The 22,948-nt window shown below is 49.9% G+C and overlaps 1 protein-coding gene across 1 annotated transcript in view; it reads left to right on the plus strand.

Annotated features, from left to right (window-relative positions):
* Positions 1–22,948, plus strand: part of LOC145339773 (nuclear receptor corepressor 2-like) — a gene marked incomplete at both ends in the record, with an annotated part of 85,181 nt that overhangs the window by 14,830 nt on the left and 47,403 nt on the right. Inside the window, 7 exon segments of the mRNA XM_080184301.1 lie at positions 5,370–5,524; positions 5,810–5,921; positions 13,608–13,694; positions 14,377–14,480; positions 16,652–16,802; positions 18,439–18,585; positions 22,664–22,750. Of these exon segments, the coding sequence (XP_080040427.1) occupies positions 5,370–5,524; positions 5,810–5,921; positions 13,608–13,694; positions 14,377–14,480; positions 16,652–16,802; positions 18,439–18,585; positions 22,664–22,750 (843 nt within the window).

Genomic DNA, 22,948 nt, shown 5'->3' on the forward strand with positions numbered 1-22,948 from the left:
GTGGAGAGACTCTTCCCGCTCAGAAAGGACAGTAGGACTAGACGGCACAGACTCAAGATAAAGCGGGGGCGGTTTAGAACAGAGTTGAGGAGGAACTTCTTCACTCAAAAGGTGGTGAATCTCTGGAATTCTCTGCCCGTTGAAGTGGTGGAGGCTGCCTCGCTGAATATTTTTAAGACGCGGGTTGATGGGTTTTTGATAAGAGAGGGGATTAAGGGTTATGGGGAGAGGGCGGGAATGTGGAACTGAGCCACAACAGATCAGCCACGATCTTATTGAATGGCGGGGCAGGCTCGAAGGGCTGGATGGCCTACTCCTGCTCCTATTTCTTATGTTCTTATGTGAAGACCACCTTGGCCGTCACTCGACAATCTCCAGGCAAGACTGTTCCCTTCCTGCTGGCGAACACTTCAGTGGTCACAGGCATTCAGCCTCTGATCTTTGGGTAAACGTTCTCCAAGGTGGCCTTCACGATGGATGGGTGGCTGGTTTGGAGGGTGGGTCTTATGAGGAAAGGTTGAGGGAGCTGGGGCTTTTCTCTTTAGAGCGGAGGAGGATGAGAGGTGACATAAGAACATAAGAAATAGGAGCAGGAGTAGGCCAACCAGCCCTTCGAGCCTGCCCCGCCATTCAATAAGATCATGGCTGATCTGTCGTGGCTCAGTTCCACATTCCCGCCCTCTCCCCATAACCCTTAATCCCCTCTCTTATCAAAAACCCATCAACCCGCGTCTTAAAAATATTTAGCGAGGTAGCCTCCACCACTTCAACGGGCAGAGAATTCCAGAGATTCACCACCCTTTGAGCGAAGAAGTTCCTCCTCAACTCCGTTCTAAACCGCCCCCCCCTTTATCTTGAGGCTGTGCCCCCTAGTCCTACTGTCCTTTCTGAGCGGGAAGAGTCTCTCCACCTCTATCCTATCCATCCCATTCATCATCTTATACGTCTCAATGAGATCTCCCCTCATTCTTCTAAACTCTAACGAGTACAAACCTAGTTTATTCAGCCTCTCCTCATAGCTCAACCCCCTCAACTCCGGCATCAGCCTAGTAAACCTCCTCTGCACTCCGTCCAAGGCCAAAATATCCTTGCGTAAGTACGGCGCCCAAAACTGCACACAGTACTCCAGCTGCGCCCTCACCAATGCCCTATACAGCCGCAGCAAGACCTCCCTACTTTTATATTCAATCCCCCTTGCGATGAAGGCCAGCATCCCATTCGCCTTCCTGACCACCTGCTGCACCTGCAAGCTGGGTTTTTGCGACTCATGCACAAGGACCCCGAGGTCCCTCTGCACCGTCGCCTGCTGCAGTTTTTCTCCACGTAAGTATTAATCCTTCCTACCATTATTCCTACCAAAGTGGACCACCTCACACTTGCCAACATTAAATTCCATTTGCCAGTTCTTGGCCCATTCGCCCAGCCTATCTAGATCCTTCTGTAGACTCTCCCCACCCTCCGCACAATTTGCCGTTCCACCAATCTTGGTGTCATCAGCAAATTTCGACACCCTACACTTGGTTCCCTCCTCCAGATCATCTGTATAAATGGTAAATAGCTGAGGCCCCAGCACCGACCCCTGGGGCACCCCACTAGTCACCATCCGCCAATCCGAATAGCACCCATTGACCCCCACTCTCTGCCTCCTATTTGACAGCCAATCCTCTATCCACGCTAACACCCTACCCCCAACTCCATGCCCCCTGACCTTCTGTAATAACCTCTTGTGAGGTACCTTGTCAAACGCCTTCTGAAAATCCAGAAAGACCACATCCACCGGCTCTCCTCTATCCACCGCCCTAGACACATCCTCATAGAACTCCAATAAATTTGTCAGACACGACTTCCCTTTAAGGAAACCGTGCTGCGTCTGCTCTATCAAGCAGTTCCCCTCAAGATGCCTCGCTATTTCCTCCTTGATGACGGATTCTAACATTTTACCTACAACAGACGTTAAACTAACCGGCCTATAATTCCCCGCCTTTTGCCTGGCACCCTTCTTAAACAACGGCGTAACATTAGCCGTTTTCCAATCTTCCGGCACTTCCCCGGAATCCAGCGACGTCTGGAAAATACCCACCAAGGCATCCACTATCACCTCCGCCATTTCTTTCAGGACCCTCGGATGCATTCCATCCAGCCCTGGGGACTTGTCCACAATCAGCCCCTCCAGTCTGTCGAGCACCACCTCTCTAGTAACAGTAATGTCATCGAGACCCTCCAGTCCTACCACCTTTCCATCGCTAACACCCAGCAAATTATTCACGTCCTCCTCCGTGAAGACCGAAACAAAAAAGTTATTCAGGACCTCAGCCATATCCCCATCCCCTACCACTAAGTCCCCCTTCTCATCCTCTAAGGAACCAACGTTCACCCTAGCCAGCCTCTTCCTTTTTATATATTTATAAAATAGAGGTTTATAGGATGAGGGGGAGAGATAGAGTGGACATTCAGAGACTATTTCCTCAGTGGATGTAGCTGTTACTAGGGGGCATATCTTAGACTTAGAATCCCTACAGTACAGAAAAGGCCATTCGGCCCATCGAGTCTGCACGGACCACAATCCCACCCAGGTCCTACCCTCATATTCCTATGTATTTATCCACTAATCCCTCTAACGTACGCATCTCAGGACACTAAGGGCAACTTTTAGCATGGCCAAACAACCTAACCCACACATTTTTGGACTGTGGAAGGAAAATGGAGCACCGGAGGAAACCCACACAGACACGAGGAGAATGTGACAGCGACCCGAGCTGGGAATCGAACCCAGGACCCTAGAGCTGTGAAGCAGCAGTGCTAACCACTGTGCTACCGTGCTGCCCATATAAGGCTCATGGTGGGAGATATAGGAGGGATGTCCGAGGTAGATTCTTTACTCAGAGAGTGGTTGGGGTGTGGAATACACTGCCTGCTGTGATAGTGGAGTCGGATACTTTAGGAACTTTCAAGCGGTTATTGGATAGGCACATGGAGCACACCAGAATGATAGGGAGTGGGATAGACTGATCTTGAGTTCGGACATAGTTCGGCACAACATTGAGGGCGGAAGGGCCTGTAACTGTGCGGTAATGTTCTATGTTCTATGTTGTATTAATCTAGAAACTCAGCTAATGTTCTGGGCACCAAGGCAGATGGTGGAATTTGAATTCAAGAAAAAATATCTGGAATTAAGAATCTATTGATGACTGTGAAACCATTGTTGATTGTCGAAAAAATCCATCTGGTTCACTAATGTCCTTTAGGGAAGGAAATCTGCCACCCACATCTGGTCTGGCCTGTAGATAACTCTAGATTCAAAGCAATGTGTTTGACTCTCAACTGCCCTCCAAAGGCAACCCAGCGACGCCCATGTCCCACAAATGAAATACAAATAAAACACAGATTCTTCCAGAATGTTCTTCGCCCTTGAAGATGAACCATTTTCTGTGATAGGAAGTTCATGATGGATTAATCTGAACAAAGAAAATTCCAGCACAGGAACAGGCCCTTCAGCCCTCCAATCCTGCACCAACCATGCTGCCCCCGACTGAACTAAACCCCCTACCCTTCCGGGACCGTATCCCTCTATTCCCATCCTATTCATGGATTTGTCAAGATGCCCCTTAAAACACACTATCGTATCCGCTTCCACTCCCTCCCCCGGCAGCGAGTTCCAGGCACCCTCCCCCCTCTGTGTAAAAAATCTGCCTCGTACATCTCCTTTAAACCTTGCCCCTCACACCTTAAACCTGTGCCCCCCCCCCAGTAATTGACTCTTCCACCCTGGGGAAAGTGTTTCTGACTATCCGCTCTGTCCGTGTCCCTCAGAATCTTGTAGATTTCTATCAGGTCCCCCAGATTCCAGCACAAAGCAGCCACACGATTGGCAGCCCATCCATCACCTTAACCAATCACTCCCCTCACCATGGTGTGTACCATCGACAGGATACACTGCAGCGACTCGCCAAGGCTCCTTCAACAGCACCTTCCAAACCTGGGATCTCTAAAGCCTGGAAGGACAAGGGCACCAGATGCACGGGAATACCACTGTCCAGGTATCTTCCATGACACTCCTGACTTGTTTCTGTGTAAAGGAGATGGTGGCCACCACTTTACCGGCTCCCAGAAGGGAATTTGCCGTTGGCCTCAGCTGAGATTTTAGGAGCCTTGTCCAAGCAGGAATGTAAAATCCTGGCCAGTGGCTCTGAACTGATTGATAGCCCAGGGTTCAAACTGAAAATTAAATCGAAAAGAAACAGAATAATTCTCTGTTTGATCATTGGAGCCAGGAATTCACAGCAAACCAATCTCCAGCCTGAGGTTGGAAAGTGTCCCTGACCAATTCAGTCTCACAATTTACTGTCACCTTTCTCTGAAGCAATTGTTGCTCCTTTCGGTCTCAGCAGTGCTCATGATTCCATGGACCACAAACCTGTCAGTAATATTGAGATGCCAGCCTAATACACACCTCTGTCATCCCACACCTGCAATACCCTCTCCATTTGAATTGAGTTAAAGATTCTGCGAGTCATCGAGTCGTAGAGGTTAGCAGCACGGAAACAGGCCCTTCAGCCCAACTTGTCCATGCTGCCCTTTTCTTTTAAACACCTAAGCTGTACAGTTGTACAGTCAGGATCTGTGGAAGGGATGTATTGAGTACAGGAGTTGAGAAATCATGTTGCAGTTATCTAAAACCTTGGTTAGACCGCATTCGGAGCATTGCGTGGAGTTCTGGTCACCACACTGCCAGGAGGTTGTGGAAGCTTTGGAGAGAGTGCAAAGAAGGTTCACCAGGATGTTGCCTGGTCTCGAGAGTGTTGGCTATGAGGAGAGGTTGGATAAACTAGGATTGTTTTCACTGGAAAGATGGAGACTGAGGGGAGACCTGACAGAGGTCAGCAAAATTATGAGAGGCACAGTGTGGATAGTCAGAGGGTTTTTCCCAGGGTGGAAATGTCAATTACAAGGGGGCACAGGTTCAAGGTGAGAGGGGAAAGTTTAAGGGAGATGTGCAGGGGAAGTTTTTCACACAGAGAGTGGGGGGTGCCTGGAACGCGCTGCCAGAGGAGGGGGTGGAAGCAGGCAGATTAGCAACATTTCAGAGGCATCTGGATGGGGACATGAATAGGGAGGGAATAGAGGGATATGGACTGTGTAAGGGCAGAGGTTTTTTTAGTTTAGTTCGGACACCATGATTGGCACAGGCTCGGAGGGCCGAAGGGCTTGTTCCTGTGCTGTACTGTTCTTTGTTCCATCAATAAAGTACGGAAACATTTCCAAACCCTGACACATCTGAATTGAAATTCTGACTCACTGGATTGATCCCAGCCTGACTATTGTTCACAGCTGCTATCTGATGGAATTGTTCAAACTCTTTTTCAACCCAGGTTTCCTGTCTCTCGGTCACCAAACTTCATCGTATAATAGTAACCGACTGCTGGACAGCAGACTGACACAGACACAGCGCGTCTCCCAGCCTCCCACCCTCAATCTGACATTCAGGCACCTGACAGGAGCAGAGAGACAGGGCTCTATCACACAGGTAAGGAGCTGGCAGAATTGGAGAGGGGGGGTTGATTCACAGGGAGGGGGCTGGGAGCGGGGGAAAGGGTCTATTCTACGGGGGAGGGGGTGGTGGCTGGGATGGTGGGGAGGGTCTATTCCACAAAGGGGGGGTGCTGTGAGAATGGGGCTCTATCCCACAGTGAGGGGGGGCGGTTGGGATTATTTTGGGGGTCTATTGGAAAGGGAAGAGGGGTTTTGAAACTGCAGTATAAATAACAGCCTCCACCCTGGGGATTTAGTCGGTGTCTGTTCTCTTTTGTAGGGAACACCAGTCCCACTGCTCACCGCCACAGCCTATACGGCAGAACACAGCAAAGGTCAGCAGGGGTCACTACCCATGGCTCTTCATTGGCCAGTGGATTCTTCCAAATATGGTATGTGATGGAGATGGGTAAGTGGAAGTTGACAGAAAGATGAACATCTCAGATATTCAGTGTTAGAGCCTTGAGCCGCTCCGAGTCTCGGTTGATGTTTCTTGTTGGTTTGGGAGGTTTCTCCTTTCCTTCAGCAGGAACAGGAGGTTAACGGGCAGGACCCAAAGGTAGTAATGTCAGGACTAACCCAGTACCCACGTGCTGGTGAGAGCAGGAATAGGAGGATTAGGCAGATGAATGCCTGGCTTGAGAGTTGGTGCAGGGGGCAGGGATTTAGATTTTTGCATCACTGGGATCTTTTCTGGGGAAGGGGTGACCTGTTCAACAGGGACAGGTTACACCTGAACTGGAGGGGGACTAACACCCTGAAGGGGAGATTTCAACAAAGAATGACTAAGAAGTTGATAAAGGAAGGACAGACTATGAAGCTAAACTAGCACTAAATATAAAAAAGGACAGTAAGAGTTTTTACAAATATATAAAGAAGAGGAGGCTGGCTAGAGTGAATGTTGGACCCTTAGAGGATGAGAGGGGGGATTTAGTGGTGGGAGATGAGGAAATGGCTGAGGCCTTAAATAAGTTTTTTACCTCGGTCTTCACGGAGGAGGACGCGAATAGTTTGCCGGATATTAAAGATAGAGGGATGGTAGGAGATGAGGGCCTGAATGCGATTACTGTCACTAGAGAGGTAGTGCTTGATAGACTAATGGGGCTGAAGGTAGACAAGTCCCCGGGACCGGATGGAATGCATCCCAGGGTTCTCAAAGAAATGGCAGAGGTGATAGTGGATGCCTTAGGAATTATTTATCAGAAGTCGTTGGACTCCGGGGAAGTGCCGGAAGATTGGAAAATGGCTAATGTTACGCTGCTGTTTAAAAAAGGTAGCAGGCAAAAGGCAGGGAATTATAGGCCGGTTAGTTTAACGTCTGTAGTTGGAAAAATGCTAGAATCCGTCATCAAAGAAGAAATAGCGAGGCACCTGGAAAAGAATGGTTTGATCGAGCAGGCGCAGCACAGATTCGTTAAGGGGAAGTCGTGTTTAATAAATTTATTGGATTTCTATGAACGTAAGAACATAAGAAATAGGAGCAGGAGTAGGCCATCTAGCCCTTCGATCCTGCCCCGCCATTCAATAAGATCATGGCTGATCTGTCGTGGCTCAGTTCCACATTCCCGCCCTCTCCCCATAACCCTTAATCCCCTCTCTTATCAAAAACCCATCAACCCGCGTCTTAAAAATATTTAGCGAGGCAGCCTCCACCACTTCAACGGGCAGAGAATTCCAGAGATTCATCACCCTTTGAGTGAAGAAGTTCCTCCTCAACTCCGTTCTAAACCACCTCCCCCTTTATCCTGAGGCTGTGCCCTCTAGTCCTACTGTCCTTTCTGAGCGGGAAGAGTCTCTCCACCTCTATCCTATCCATCCCATTCATCATCTTATACGTCTCAATGAGATCTCCCCTCATTCTTCTAAACTCTAACAAGTACAAGCCTAGTTTATTCAGCCTCTCCTCATAGTTCAACCCCCTCAACTCCGGAATCAGCCTAGAAAACCTCCTCTGCACTCCCTCCAAGGCCAAAATATCCTTGTGTAAGTGTGGCAACCAAAACTGCACACACTGGATCTGGATAGGCTGAGTGAGTGGGCGAGGACCTGGCAGATGGAGTACAATGTTAGCAAGTGTGAGGTTATCCATTTTGGTAAAAATAATAGTAGGAGGGATTATTATTTAAAGGGTGAAAAGCTGCAGCGTGCTATGGTGCAGAGGGACCTGGGAGTCCTTGTGTACGAATCGCAAAAACCCAGTCTGCAGGTGCAGCAGGTGATCAAGAAGGCGAATGGGATGCTGGCCTTGATAGCGAGGGGGATAGAATATCAAAGTAGGGAGGTCTTGCTGCAACTGTACAGGGCACTGGTGAGGCTGCAGCTGGACACTGTGTGCAGTTTTGGTCGCCACACTTGCACAAGGATATTTTGGCCTTGGAGGGAGTGCAGAGGAGGTTCACTAGGCTGATACTGGAGATGAGGGGGTTGGACTATGAAGAGAGACTACATAGACTGGGTCTGTACTCGTTGGAGTTTAGAAGGATGAGGAGGGGATCTTATAGAGATGTATAAGATAATGAAGGGGATGGATAGGGTATAGGTCGAGAGATTCTTCCCGCTTAGAAAGGACAGCAGGACTAGAGGGCACAGCCTCAAGATAAGAGGGGGAGAACGCAGTTCAGATTGGAGTTGAGGAGGAACTTCTTCACTCAAAGGGTGGTGAATCTCTGGAATTCTCTGCCCGTTGAAGTGGTGGAGGCTACCTCGCTAAATATATTTAAGTCACGGGTTTTAAGATAGCTATGGAGAATGATAGGTCTGGCCCAAAAGTTAAAAGTCTAAATTGGGACAAGGTTAATTTTGATGGTATCAGGCAGGAACTTTCAAAAGTTAGTTGGGGGAGTCTGTGGGAAGGTAAAGGGACATCTGGTAAGTGGCACACTTTCAAAAGTGTATTAACCAGGGTTCAGGGTAAACACATTCCTCTTAGAGTGAAGGGCGAGGCTGGCAGAAGTCGGGAACCCTGAATAACTCAGGATATTGAGGCCCTGGTCAAGAAGTAGAAAGAGGAACATGACATGCATGGGCAGCTGGGATCAAATGAATCCCTTGAAGAGCATAGGGGGTGTAGGAATAGAGTTAAGAGAGAAATCAAGAGGGCAAAAAGGGGACACGAGATTGTTTTGTCAGATAAGGCAAAGGAGAATCCAAAGAGCTTCTACAAATACATAAAGGGCAAAAGAGTAACAGGGGAGAGAGTAGGGCCTCTTAAGGATCAACAAGGTCATCTATGTGCAGATCCCAAGAGATGGGTGAGATCCTAAGTGAATATTTCTCATCAGTATTTACTGTTGAGAAAAGCATGGATGTTAGGAAACTTGGGGAAATAAATAGTGATGTCTTGAGGAATGTACATATTACAGAGAAGGAGGTGCTGGAAGTCTTAAAGTGCATCAAGGTAGATAAATCCCTGGGACCTGATGGAGTGTATCCCAGGACACTGTGGGAGGCTAGGGAGGAAATTGCAGGTTCTCCAGCAGAGATATTTGAATCATCGATAGTCACGGGTGAGGTGCCTGAAGATTGGAGAGTGGCAAATGTTGTGCCTTTGTTTAAAAAGAGCTGCAGGGAAAAGCCTGGGAACTACAGGCCAGTGAGCCTCACACCTGTGGCAGGTAAATTGTTAGAACCTATTTTGTGAGACAGGATCTACAGGCATTTAGAGACACAAGGACTGATTAGGGACAGTCAGCATGGCTTTGTGAGTGGAAAATCATGTCTCACAAATTTGATTGAGTTTTTTGATGGGGTAACCAAGAAGGTAGATGAGGGCAGTGCAGTTGATGTTGTCTACATGGACTTTAGCAAGGCCTTTGACAAGGTACCGCATGGTAGGTTGTTGCATAAGGTTAAATCTCACACGATCCAGGGTGAGGTATGTGAATGGATAAAAAATTGGCTTCTTGACAGGGAAGAGGGTTCTTGTAGAGAGTTGTTTTTCAAACTGGAGGCCTGTGACCAGCGGTGTGCCTCAGGGATCAGTGCTGGGTCCACTGTTATTTGTCATTTATATTAATGATATGGATGAGAATATAGGAGGCATGGTTAGTAAGTTTGCAGATGACACTAAGATTGGTGGCATAGTGGACAGTGAAGAAAATTATCTCCAATTGCAACGGGATCTTGATCAATTGGACCAGTGGGCTGACGAATGGCAGATGGAGTTTAATTTAGACAAATGCAAGGTGATGCATTTTGGTAGATTGAACCAGGGCAGGACTTACTCAGTTAATGGTAGGGCACTGGGGAGAGTTACAGAACAAAGAGATCTCGGGGTACACGTTCATAGCTCCTTGAAAGTGGAGTCACAGGTGGACAGAGTGGTGAAGAAGGCATTCAGCATCCTTGGTTTCATTGGTCAGAACATTGAATACAGGAGTTGGGACGTCTTGTTGAAATTGTACAAGATATTGGTAAGGCCACACTTGGAATACTGTGTGGGGTTCTGGTCATCCTATTACAGAAAGGATATTATTAAACTAGAAAGAGTGCAGAAAAAATTTACTAGGATGCTCCCGGGTCTTGATGGATTGAGTTATAAGGAGAGGCTGGATAGACTGGGACTTTCTTCTCTGGAGCGTAGGAGGCTGAGGGGTGATCTTATAGAGGTCTATAAAATAATGAGGGGCACAGATCAGCGAGATAGTCAATATCTTTTCCCAAAGGTAGGGGAGTCTAAAACTAGAGGGCAGAGGTTTAAGGTGAGAGGGGAGAGATACAAAAGTGTCCAGAGGGGCAATTTTTTCACACAGAGGGTGGTGAGTGTCTGGAACGAGCTGCCAGAGGCAGTAGTAGAGGCGGGTACAATTTTATCTTTTAAAAAGCATTTAGATAGTTACATGGGTATGTTGGGTATAGAGGGATATGGGGCAAATGCGGGCAATTGGGATTAGCTCAGGGGTTTAAAAAAAAAGGGCGGCGTGGACAAGTTGGGTCAAAGGATTTGTTTCCATGCTGTAAACCTGTATAACTCTGTGACTCTAGGAAGAGGCCATTCAGCCCATCCACCCACTTGCACCATTTATAGATCATTGACCAATCCTCCTTCAATCCCATCACCCAATCAAACATCTGCCAATCCCAGGTTTAAAACATGCGCTCGATCCCAAGACTTTTGTGGGAGAGAGTTCCAGATTTCCAATCCCCTTTGTATAAACATACAGATTCGGAGTAGGAGCAGGTCATTCAGCCTCTCGAACCTGCTCCACTATAAGACCGTCACTGACCTGACTGGAGCTGGTCCAGGTGGAGGTGAGGCCACACCTGGCGTTACTGTGTACAGTTTTGGTCTCCTTACTTGAGAAAGGATATACTGGCACTGGAGGGGGTGCAGAGGAGATTCACTAGGTTGATTCCGGAGTTGAGAGGGTTGGCTTATGAGGAGAGACTGAGTAGACTGGGGCTATACTCATTGGAATTCAGAAGAGTGAGGGGAGATCTTATAGAAATATATAAGATGATGAAGGGAATAGATAAGATAGAAGCAGGGAAGTTGTTTCCACTGGCAGGTGAAACTAGAACTAGGGAGAACATAAGAAATAGGAGCAGGAGTAGGCCATCCAGCCCCTCGAGCCTGCCCCGCCATTCAATAAGATCATGGCTGATCTGTCGTGGCTCAGTTCCACATTTCCGCCCTCTCCCCATAACCCTTAATCCCCTCTCTTATCAAAAACCCATCAACCCGCGTCTTAAAAATATTTAGCGAGGCAGCCTCCACCACTTCAACGGGCAGAGAATTCCAGAGATTCACCACCCTTTGAGTGAAGAAGTTCCTCCTCAACTCTGTTCTAAACCGCCCCCCCCTTTATCTTGAGGCTGTGCCCCCTAGTCCTACTGTCTTTTTTGAGCGGGAAGAGTCTCTCCACCTCTATCCTATCCATCCCATTCATCATCTTATACGGCTCAATGAGATCTCCCCTTGTTCTTCTAAACTCTAACGAGTACAAGCCTAGTTTATTCAGCCTCCCCTCATAGCTCAACCCCCTCAACTCCAGCATCAGCCTAGTAAACCTCCTCTGCACTCCCTCCAAGGCCAAAGTATCCTTGCGTAAGTACGGCGCCCAAAACTGCACACAGTACTCCAGCTGCGCCCTCACCAATGCCCTGTACAGCCGCAGCAAGACCTCCCTACTTGAGGCTGAATAAACTAGGCTTGTACTCGTTAGAGTTTAGAAGAACGAGGGGAGATCTCATTGAGATGTATAAGATGATGAATGGGATGGATAGGATAGAGGTGGAGAGACTCTTCCCGCTCAAAAAAGACAGTAGGACTAGGGGGCACAGCCTCAAGATAAAGGGGGGGCGGTTTAGAACGGAGTTGAGGAGGAACTTCTTCACTCAAAGGGTGGTGAATCTCTGGAATTCTCTGCCCGTTGAAGTGGTGGAGGCTACCTCGCTAAATATTTTTAAGACGCGGGTTGATGGGTTTTTGATAAGAGAGGGGATTAAGGGTTATGGGGAGAGGGCGGGAAAGTGGAACTGAGCCACGACAAATCAGCCATGATCTTATTGAATGGCGGGGCAGGCTCGAAGGGCTAGATGGCCTACTCCTGCTCCTATTTCTTATGTTCTTATATTCAATCCCCCTCGCTATGAAGGCCAGCATCCCATTCGCCTTCCTGACCACCTGCTGCACCTGCAGGCTGGGTTTTTGCGACTCATGCACAAGGACCCCGAGTTCCCTCTGCACTGTCGCCTGCTGCAGTTTTTCTCCACGTAAGTAATAATCCTTCCTACCATTATTCCTACCAAAGTGGACCACCTCGCACTTGCCAACATTAAATTCCATTTGCCAGTTCCTGGCCCATTCGCCCAGCCTATCTAGATCCTTCTGTAGACTCTCCACACCCTCTGCACAATTTGCCGTTCCACCAATCTTGGTGTCATCAGCAAATTTCGACACCATACACTCGGTTCCCTCCTCCAGATCATCTATATAAATGGTAAATAGCTGAGGCCCCAGCACCGACCCCTGGGGCACTCCACTAGTCACCATCCGCCAATCCGAATAGCACCCATTGACCCCCACTCTCTGCCTCCTATTTGACAGCCAATCCTCTATCCACGCTAACACCCTACCCCCAACTCCACGTCCCCTGACCTTCTGCAATAACCTCTTGTGAGGTACCTTGTCAAACGCCTTCTGAAAATCCAGAAAGACCACATCCACCGGCTCTCCTCTATCCACCGCCCTAGACACATCCTCATAGAACTCCAGTAAATTTGTCAGACACGACTTCCCTTTAACGAAACCGTGCTGCGTCTGCTCTTTCAAGCACTTTCTCTCAAGATGCCTCGCTATTTCCTCCTTGATGACGGATTCTAACATTTTACCTACAACAGACGTTAAACTAACCGGCCTATAATTCCCTGCCTTTTGCCTGCCACCCTTCTTAAACAACGGCGTAACATTAGCCGTTTTCCAATCTTCCGGCTCTTCCCCGGAATCCAGCGACGTCTGGAAAATAACCACCAAGGCATCCACTATCACCTCCGCCATTTCTTTCAGAATCCTCGGATGCATTCCATCCGGTCCTGGGGACTTGTCCACAATCAGTCCCTCCAGTCTGTCGAGCACCGCCTCTCTAGTAACAATAATGTCATTGAGACCTTCCAGTCCTACCACCTTTCCATCGCTAACACCCAGCAAATTATTCATGTCCTCCTCCGTGAAGACCGAAACAAAAAAGTTATTCAAGATCTTTCCGATCTTGAGCATAGCCTCAAAATAAGGGGAAGCAGATTTAGGACTGAGTTGAGGAGGAACTTCTTCACCCAAAGGGTTGTGAATCTGTGGAATTCCCTGCCCAGTTGAGGCTCCCTCATTGAATGTTTTTAAGACAAGGATAGATAAATTTTTGAACAGTAAAGGAATTAAGGGTTATGGTGAGCGGGCGGGTAAGTGGAGCTGAGTCCACGGAAAGATCAACCATGATCTTATTGAATGGTGGGGCAGGCTCGAGGGGCTGAATGGCCTACTCCTGCTCCTAGTTCTTATGTTCTGATGAAAGTCACTGGTTACCTGTTTTCTTTGCTGATTTAATCAACTGAAATTGATATTTTCATTTTGCTTTTCACAGAAAGGAAACAGCAACGATTGTCCCCAACATCACAAAGTGATCCTTCCGTCACTTCACTGACACCCAGTCTCCGTGACAACCAAAGAGGTAAGGTATCAGAAACAGCGCTCCCTCAGCACTGACCCTCTGACAGTGCGGCGCTCCCTCGGCACTGACCCTCTGACAGTGCGGCGCTCCCTCGGCACTGACCCTCTGACAGTGCGGCGCTCCCTCGGCACTGACCCTCTGACAGTGCGGCGCTCCCTCGGCACTGACCCTCTGACAGTGCGGCGCTCCCTCGGCACTGACCCTCTGACAGTGCGGCGCTCCCTCGGCACTGACCCTCTGACAGTGCGGCGCTCCCTCGGCACTGACCCTCTGACAGTGCGGCGCTCCCTCGGCACTGACCCTCTGACAGTGCGGCGCTCCCTCGGCACTGACCCTCTGACAGTGCGGCGCTCCCTCGGCACTGACCCTCTGACAGTGCGGCGCTCCCTCGGCACTGACCCTCTGACAGTGCGGCGCTCCCTCGGCACTGACCCTCTGACAGTGCGGCGCTCCCTCGGCACTGACCCTCTGACAGTGCGGCGCTCCCTCGGCACTGACCCTGTTAGTGTTGTTTCCGGAGTTGGTGTGAGAGATTGCTACTTGCAAAACAGAGCAGACATTTCACCTTTGTTTTTTCTGTACGTTATTGGAATGTTAATGGGGAAAGTTTGACCTGGAAGTGTGTTCTTTTGGATCGATTTTCTGTTGGTCATGTGTTTTCGGGATGTGTTTCTATTGGTAGATTCCCCATTGTGTCTGGTTCAATGTGGAAATGGTGGTCACGGGGCTCCTGGATGCCGAGTTCCCCCGGAAGCTGCAGCTTTATTCCGCGGTTCCATCATTCAGGTAAAATGAGAAATTGGACTCAGTCACTCGAAAGGAGGAAGTTTCCACCTCTCTGTCCTTCACACTCTCCGTCTCCAACACCTGCCCTTCTCGATCTCTCTGTCTCCATTTCTGACGATGAACTGTCCGTTTGTACCCATTACAGGCCCACCCACCCCCACGACTGTCTTGACTCCAGTTCTTCACGCCCCACATCCCGCCTGGACTCCATCCCATTCTCTCCGTTCCCTCACCCCTGTTTCAATGCTGCCACTTTCCAAAGTAACTCTGTCAGTGTGACTTCCTCCTTCCTCAATTGTGGTTTTCCATCCACCATGGTTCACAGGGCTCTCCACCTTGTGCACCCCATTCCCCCGGCTCACTGCTCTCACCCTTTCCCCCCCTCCCAGAACCAGGAGAGGCTCCCCTTTTCACCTCGCCAATCTCCGCATTCAAAGGATCATCCTCTGCCATTTCCGCCAACTCCAGTATGACACCACTACTCAACACATCCTCCCCTCACCGCCCCTGCACCCCCCCCCCCGTCAGCATTCCGCAGGGACCACTCCCTCCGGGACATCCTGGTCCACTCTGGGAACATCTTCAGCCTGTCTGCAAACAGGACCCAGACTTTCCTGCTGCGTCACTGTGTCACCCCACTCTCCGTCCACACGTCCATCCTTGTCCTTTTGCAATGTCCCAGCGAATCCCAGTGCCACATATTCCTATTGGACACTGAACAGCCTTCCAGACTGAACACTGAGTTCAGCAATGTCAGAGTGAACTCTCTCCTCCACCTTCACCCATTTTTATTTCTATCAACTTAATTTCTTTTCTTCCACAGTTTCATTCTTCCATCTTCCCCTGCCCCCCAATTTCCCCTCTCCCAGCTCCCCTAGGGCCACGTGTTGGGTCACCCCCTCGTGCTTACTTTGTCCTGACATTTACACGTTTTAATCTCCTGATAAAAACACGGAACTCGGAGCAGGAGGAGGCCATTCGGCCCTTTGCCATTGGTTTTGATCATGGGTGAGTGATGGCTGCCGTTAGCACCATTCCCAGCGACGATCAGCTCCATTTTTATTTGTCCTTTTTGTCCCCGACGTCTTTGCCAATCTCTCCCCAGCCTCCAGCAATCGCTGGCCCTCGATCCAGCCCCGACTGCACCCCACCGCACCCCGCCCCCACCACAGGAATATAAATCTTATTCTATTTTCAATTCCCTGCAGCTCTGACAAAGGGCTCTCCGTGTTTGCTCTGTTCCTCTGTCCAGAGTTACTGATCTGTGAACAAACACTCCACGTTCCCGCCATTCCACAGAAATCCCTGGTATCCTATCATTCATTGAGTAATTTCTTGTTAAATCTCTCCTTCCAAAGTGTATCACCTCACACTTCCCAGGATTAAATTCCATCTGCCACTTACCTGCCCATTTGACTATTCCATCTGTATCTCCTTCACTCTGCGCTCACTGTTAACCACAATCTTTGTGTCATCCATAAACTTACTGACCCTACCCCCCTACATCGTCATCAATGTCATTTATAGAAATGACGAATAGTTGGGAGCCCAGTACAGGTCCCTGTGGTATGCCACTGGACCTGGCTTCCAGTCAGTAAAGCAGCCTTCTGTCATCCTGACCCCGGCGGCCCCGACCCTGACCTTGACCCCGGCGGCCCTGACCCCGGCGGCCCTGACCCCGACCCTGACCCCCACCCTGACCCTGACCCTGTCTCCTACAGCTGAGCCAATTTTGATTCCAGTTTATTGAATTACCCCGTATCCTGTGTGAGTTTACCTTCTTTATAAGTCTACTTTGTAAAAGGCTTTGCTGGAAACCAGTATAAACTACATCAACTACTACATTTTTATGATTTGCAAAATTGTCCTAATTGTCTCAAGGTGTTTCGGTCAGGGGATGAGTGGGGTAAGTGTGTGGTGTTAACAGAATGGGCTCGGGGGACGGTGACAGTGCTCTGTGGGAGACTTGGTGCAGACTCAATGGGCTGAATGGCCTCCTTGTCGGGATTCTAGGCATTCTAATTGCTCCTTTGGCTGGTGAGGCCTAACCTATTCCAGCTTGTCCGTATGTTGTGTCTTTACCAAATGATGCAAACAGTTTGCTTTACTCTTGTACTGACTGTCTCACTCACTCAGTAATGGTCATTCTCATTGATTCCGCTCTGATACAGGGTACCCCAGCAGAGATTCTGTATAAGGGAACTATCAGCAGGGTCCCTGCAGAAGACAGTTCCAGGAGGAATGAGAGATCACACAAAGAAGCTTTGCCAAAACGACACGTGATCTATGAGGGGAAAAGTGGCCATGTGTTGTCATATGACGGTGAGAATCTTTATGGTGACTTTCAAACACCACATGTTGTATCGTGCGCCAACGTGGGAAAGACAGATTGGACCAATGTTCTCACATTCGAAAATCTATAAAGTTCCCCCACACATCACGCAGATTCTGCAGCGTGTGTCACTGAATGTGTTTATCCAGACCCCTGTCCACATGTAACCGGCAGTGACTCTCAGTTACTGCACCCTGAGCTCTATTATCATCCCCAGAACTGCTTCAAGCAAACAAACCCCCCATGAAGGTCACAGAAAGAATAGCAGCGGAGGATCCCTATAACAAACCAACTAAAAGCAATATAACTTAATAGAGGTTTATAAGATGATGAGAGGGATAGATAGAGTGGACGTGCTGTTACTAGGGGGCATAACTATAAGGTTCATGGTGGGAGATATAGGAGGGATGTCCGAGGTAGATTCTTCACTCAGAGAGTGGTTGGGGTGTGGAATACACTGCCTGCTGTGATAGTGGAGTCGGACACTTCAGGAACTTTCAAGCGGTTATTGGATAGGCACATGGAGCACTCCAGAATGATAGAGAGTGGGATAGACTGATCTTGGGTTTGGACATAGCTCGGCACAACATTGAGGGTTAAAGGGCCTGTACTGTGCTGTACTGTTCTATGTTCTAATCTATGTTTTATAATTTAAACATTAATTAACATTAATTTAAACATTAATTAAGTGAAGGATATTTCAGACAAAAAGGTAAATTTCACTTTAAACAGTTGATACAAAAACAAATCAAAGAATTTTACAGCACAGAAATAAGCCCATCATGTGTGTGCTGGCCATCAAACAACTATCTATTCTAATCCCATTTTGCAGCACGTGTATGCTGGCTCGTTTCAAAAGCTCATCCAAATGCTTCTTAAATATTATGAGTGTTCCTGCCTCCACTCGCCTCTCAGGCAGCGAGTCCCACCACTCTCTGGGTGAAAAGCTTTTTCCTCAAATCCTCTCTCAATCTCCTGCCTCTGACCTTACATCTGTGCCCTGTGGTTTTTGGCTCCTCTACCAAGGCAAAGATTTCTTCCTATCCACCCGATCTATGCCCCTACTTTATTTGAGCGCTAACTCACTGTGTCCGCCAGGCTTTGCTGTACAGTCACCACACTATAACTTCAACACTCTCCAATACTGCAACTCCACTGAGTTCTGTAGCACCATCTAAGGCTGTGCTGCCTGTATTTAACCTTGCTGACACACTGCCAAACACCATGTTCAGCTTTTGTGATGATATAAAAACTCCAATTATTCAAAAGGGATTGGGGAAACACATTTATTTAGGCAAGACACTTGGGAACATTTATATAAAGGTGGGAAGCTTGAAGACATCAGCAGCAGAGCTGTGTGTATACTCCGTTCACAGGACAAAGTGAAACCAAGACTGGACCACATGACACACTTCCCTCCAAGTGATGTCATGCTGCAATAGACCTATGACAATAGCAGTCCCAGTTTCACTTTGGTCCCTGAGCAGAACACTGAGTATCTGGAGTGTTGTTGGAGCTGTTCTCACCCAGACGAGTGCAGAGTATTCCATCACACCCCTGACTTGTGTCTTGTGGGTAGTTTGCTCTGGGTTTTTCTATCTTTTCATCTTCCATTTAACCAACCAGGTTTCACAACAGAAAATTCAAAAGCTGATCCAGGGAGTTCTGTGGCTGTGAATGAACCTGCTGGACTGAAACGGAGCTACGAGATGATGGAAGGAAGTGCTGGATGGGGTTTAATGTCACAGGATTCACTTCCTTACAGCTATGAGGGTAAGTGAGACAGGAAGTCTCTGCAATGTCTAGACTTTCAAATCAGACATTTATTAATCAAAGTTACTCACAGCAGCTCCGAGCAAGAGACAGATCATCACTCAGTCACGCTGAAGCTGATAACCATTTCCTCAAACTGAACAGGCAGCTGGACTATTGTTACTCAGAAATTTCTTGCTGTTTATTTTTATAACTCGTTTGAAACAGAACCCATTATTCAGGATGTTTCTGGGAATTCTGACTGTTATCTGAAGGGGTGGGGGTTTTGTTACAGTGATACTGAACTCTGGGTTGCTGCAATTGTACAGGGTGTTGGTGAGGTCACACCTGGAGTATTGTGTACAGTTTTGGTCTCCTTATCTGAGGAAGGATGTTATAGAGGGAGCACAGCGAGGGTTTACCAGGCTGATCCCTGGGATGGCAGGTCTGTCAAATGAGGAGAGACTAAATCGGTTAGGATTATATTCACTGGAGTTTAGAGAAGAGTGAGAGGGGATCTGATAGAAACTTATAAAATTCTAACAGGGTTAGACAGGGTAGATTCAGAAAGAATGTTCCCGATGGTGGGGGAGTCCAGAACTAGGGGTTATAGTTTGAGGATAAGGGGGAAACCTTTTAGAACTGAGGTGGGGGGAAATTTCTTCACCCAGAGGGTGGGGAATGTGTGGAATTCACTCCCACAGAAAGTAGTTGAGGCCAAAACGTTGTCTGATTTCAAGAAGGAATTAGATATCACTCTTGGGGTTAAAGGGATCGAGGGATATCGGGGGGGGGAGGGGATCAGGATATTGAATTTGACGATCAGCCACCATCAAAATGGCTCGAAGGGCCGAATGGCCTCCTCCTTCTACGTTCACACCCGATTGCAGCACCTCAGGAAGGGGAGATTTCCCCTCAGAGAAGGTGCAGGATGAGAGCAGGACTCAACCAATTCAAACCTCAGACCATGGATGAAGCTGTGTTCCACAGAGTTTGAATATTATGGGATGATCTAATTAAAGATCCCCATCCTTGTTTTCTAATCCCCCCCCCCCCGATGGTCTTCCCCGTCCCTGCCTCTGTAATCTCCACATTCAGCACAGCACCAACACTCGAGCAGCTCAGCAGCACCCAGGACTGAGCAGCCCCACTCAACTGCAACGTCCCCCAATCTCCCCCCCCACTCCCTCCACCCCCGACACACAGTGACAGCCGTGTGTACCATCGACACGATGCACTGCAGCAACTCACCGAGGCTCCTTAGGCAGCACCTTCCAAACCCACCACCATTGCCACTGAGTAGAAGGGCCACAGATTCCCAGGAACGACACCAGTTGAATCTTCTCTCCAGGTTCCTCACCATTCCTTCACTGTTACTGGATCAAATTCCTGGCATTCCCACTCTGACAGCGTTGTGGGTGTACCTACACCACAGGGACTTGCAGGTGTTCAAGAAGGCAGCTCACTCCCACCTTCTCAAGGGCAACTAGGGATGGGCAATAAAGCTAGCCAGTGACACCAACGTTCTGTGAAAAAATAAAAAAACCTCAGAGGCGTTTACTCCAATTCCGGCCTCTCGAACATCCCCCGATTCCCGTCACTCCACCACTGGCAACAGTGCCTTCAGTTCCTTAGGCCCCAAGTCTGGAATTCCCTCCCTAAATCTGCCCCCTCTCTATCTCAAAGTTTATTTAATAGTCACAAGTAGGCTTAGATTAACCCTGCAAAGAAGTTACTGTGAAAATCCCCGAGTCGCCACACTCCGGCGCCTGTTCGGGTCAATGCACCCTAACCTACATGTCTTTTGGACTTTGGGAGGAAACCAGAGCACCCGGAGGAAACCCACGCAGACACTGGGAGAACATGCGGACTCCACACAGACAGTGATCCCAGCTGGGAATTGAACCTGGTTCCCTGGCGCTGTGAGGCAGCAGTGCCACTGTGTCACTGTGCCCCCCCCCGGGGAATCGAACCCGGGTCCCTGGCACTGTGAGACAGCAGTGCTAACCCACTGTGTCACCGTGCCCCCCCGGGGAATCGAACCCGGGTCCCTGGCACTGTGAGACAGCAGTGCTAACCCACTGTGTCACCGTGCCCCCCCGGGGAATCGAACCCGGGTCCCTGGCACTGTGAGACAGCAGTGCTAACCCACTGTGTCACCGTGCCCCCCCGGGGAATCGAACCCGGGTCCCTGGCACTGTGAGACAGCAGTGCTAACCCACTGTGTCACCGTGCCCCCCCGGGAATCGAACCCGGGTCCCTGGCACTGTGAGACAGCAGTGCTAACCCACTGTGTCACCGTGCCCCCCCGGGGAATCGAACCCGGGTCCCTGGCACTGTGAGACAGCAGCGCTAACCCACTGTGTCACCGTGCCCCCCCCCGGGAATCGAACCCGGGTCCCTGGCGCTGTGAGACAGCAGTGCTAACCCACTGTGTCACCGTGCCCCCGGGAATCGAACCCGGGTCCCTGGCGCTGTGAGACAGCAGTGTTAACCCACTGTGTCACCGTGCCCCCGGGAATCGAACCCGGGTCCCTGGCACTGTGAGACAGCAGTGCTAACTCACTGTGTCACCGTGCCCCCCCCCAGGAATCGAACCCGGGTCCCTGGCGCTGTGAGACAGCAGTGCTAACCCACTGTGTCACCGTGCCCCCCCGGGAATCGAACCCGGGTCCCTGGCGCTGTGAGACAGCAGTGTTAACCCACTGTGCCACCGTGCCCCCCCGGGAATCGAACCCGGGTCCCTGGTGCTGTGAGACAGCAGCGCTAACCCACTGTGTCACCGTGTCCCCGGGAATCGAACCCGGGTCCCTGGCGCTGTGAGACAGCAGTGTTAACCCACTGTGCCACCGTGCCCCCCCGGGAATCGAACCCGGGTCCCTGGCGCTGTGAGACAGCAGCGCTAACCCACTGTGTCACCGTGCCCCCCCGGGAATCGAACCCGGGTCCCTGGCGCTGTGAGACAGCAGTGTTAACCCACTGTGCCACCGTGCCCCCGGGAATCGAACCCGGGTCCCTGGCACTGTGAGACAGCAGTGCTAACTCACTGTGTCACCGTGCCTCCCCCAGGAATCGAACCTGGGTCCCTGGCGCTGTGAGACAGCAGTGCTAACCCACTGTGTCACCGTGCCCCCCCCCGGGAATCGAACCCGGGTCCCTGGCGCTGTGAGACAGCAGTGTTAACCCACTGTGTCACCGTGCCCCCGGGAATCGAACCCGGGTCCCTGGCACTGTGAGACAGCAGTGCTAACTCACTGTGTCACCGTGCCCCCCCCCAGGAATCGAACCCGGGTCCCTGGCGCTGTGAGGCTGCAGTGTTAACCCACTGTGTCACCGTCCTGGGAATCGAACCCGGGTCCCTGGCGCTGTGAGACAGCAGTGTTAACCCACTATGTCACCGTGCCCCCGGGAATCGAACCCGGGTCCCTGGCGCTGTGAGACAGCAGTGCTAACCCACTGTGTCACCGTGTCCCTGGGAATCGAACCCGGGTCCCTGGCGCTGTGAGGCAGCAGTGTTAACCCACTGTGTCACCGTGCCCCCGGGAATCGAACCCGGGTCCCTGGCGCTGTGAGGCAGCAGTGTTAACCCACTGTGTCACCGTGTCCCCGGGAATCGAACCTGGGTCCCTGGCGCTGTGAGGCAGCAGTGCTAACCCACTTTCCCTCTTTCAACGATTCCTTAAAACTCCCTCTTTGATCCAGCTTTTGGTCACCTGACCTATTGCTTTATGAGACTTTGGGCAAAGTGTTCCCATCCTGCCCACCCCGAGAATCCGAGCGGGTGAGGAGAGGGGAGGGGTGGGGTGGGGTGGGGGGAGCGGTGCGTGGACCACCCAAAAATCTGCTGACCTTGAGCGGGATTTTCCGACCTTGGGGCGATCCCAGCTGGAAAATAACACCTGTCATATATTGACCAGAGCAATGTGCTGGAAAGGTTTACAATGTTAAAGGCACTTATAGCTGTTTATATGTATCCATATCTCCATATAGCTCTATATCTATATAGATTGGTATTGTGAGATACCTGTATACCTGTATATCTCTATATCTCTGTATCCAGGTCCTGTTGCTCAGTGGGAGTTTTGTTTGTGTGTTTCAGGGCTGATAACTTCGGCTCTCTCCAAGGACAAACTGGGGACTTCCGACTCTCAGGAACGTTGGCAGATGCAGGGATCCATCACACAAGGTAGACTTTGTTCCGTAATGATGCAAAGCTTCAGCTGCAGGTTGTTGAGAATCCGTGCACTCTTTATCTCCCACCCTCTCTGTACTCACCCTCACTGATTCCCCTTGCCCCCAACTGCAGGAGCTCATGGACTTGGTCCCACTTCCCACAATCCCCCAACGCAGACCTCAGCCATTCACCCTTCCCTTGTTCCAGATT

The sequence above is a fragment of the Carcharhinus amblyrhynchos genome, unplaced genomic scaffold, assembly GCF_965287045.1.
Source record: "Carcharhinus amblyrhynchos unplaced genomic scaffold, sCarAmb.v2.hapA scaffold_665, whole genome shotgun sequence".
In the NCBI taxonomy this organism is placed as follows: domain Eukaryota; kingdom Metazoa; phylum Chordata; class Chondrichthyes; order Carcharhiniformes; family Carcharhinidae; genus Carcharhinus; species Carcharhinus amblyrhynchos.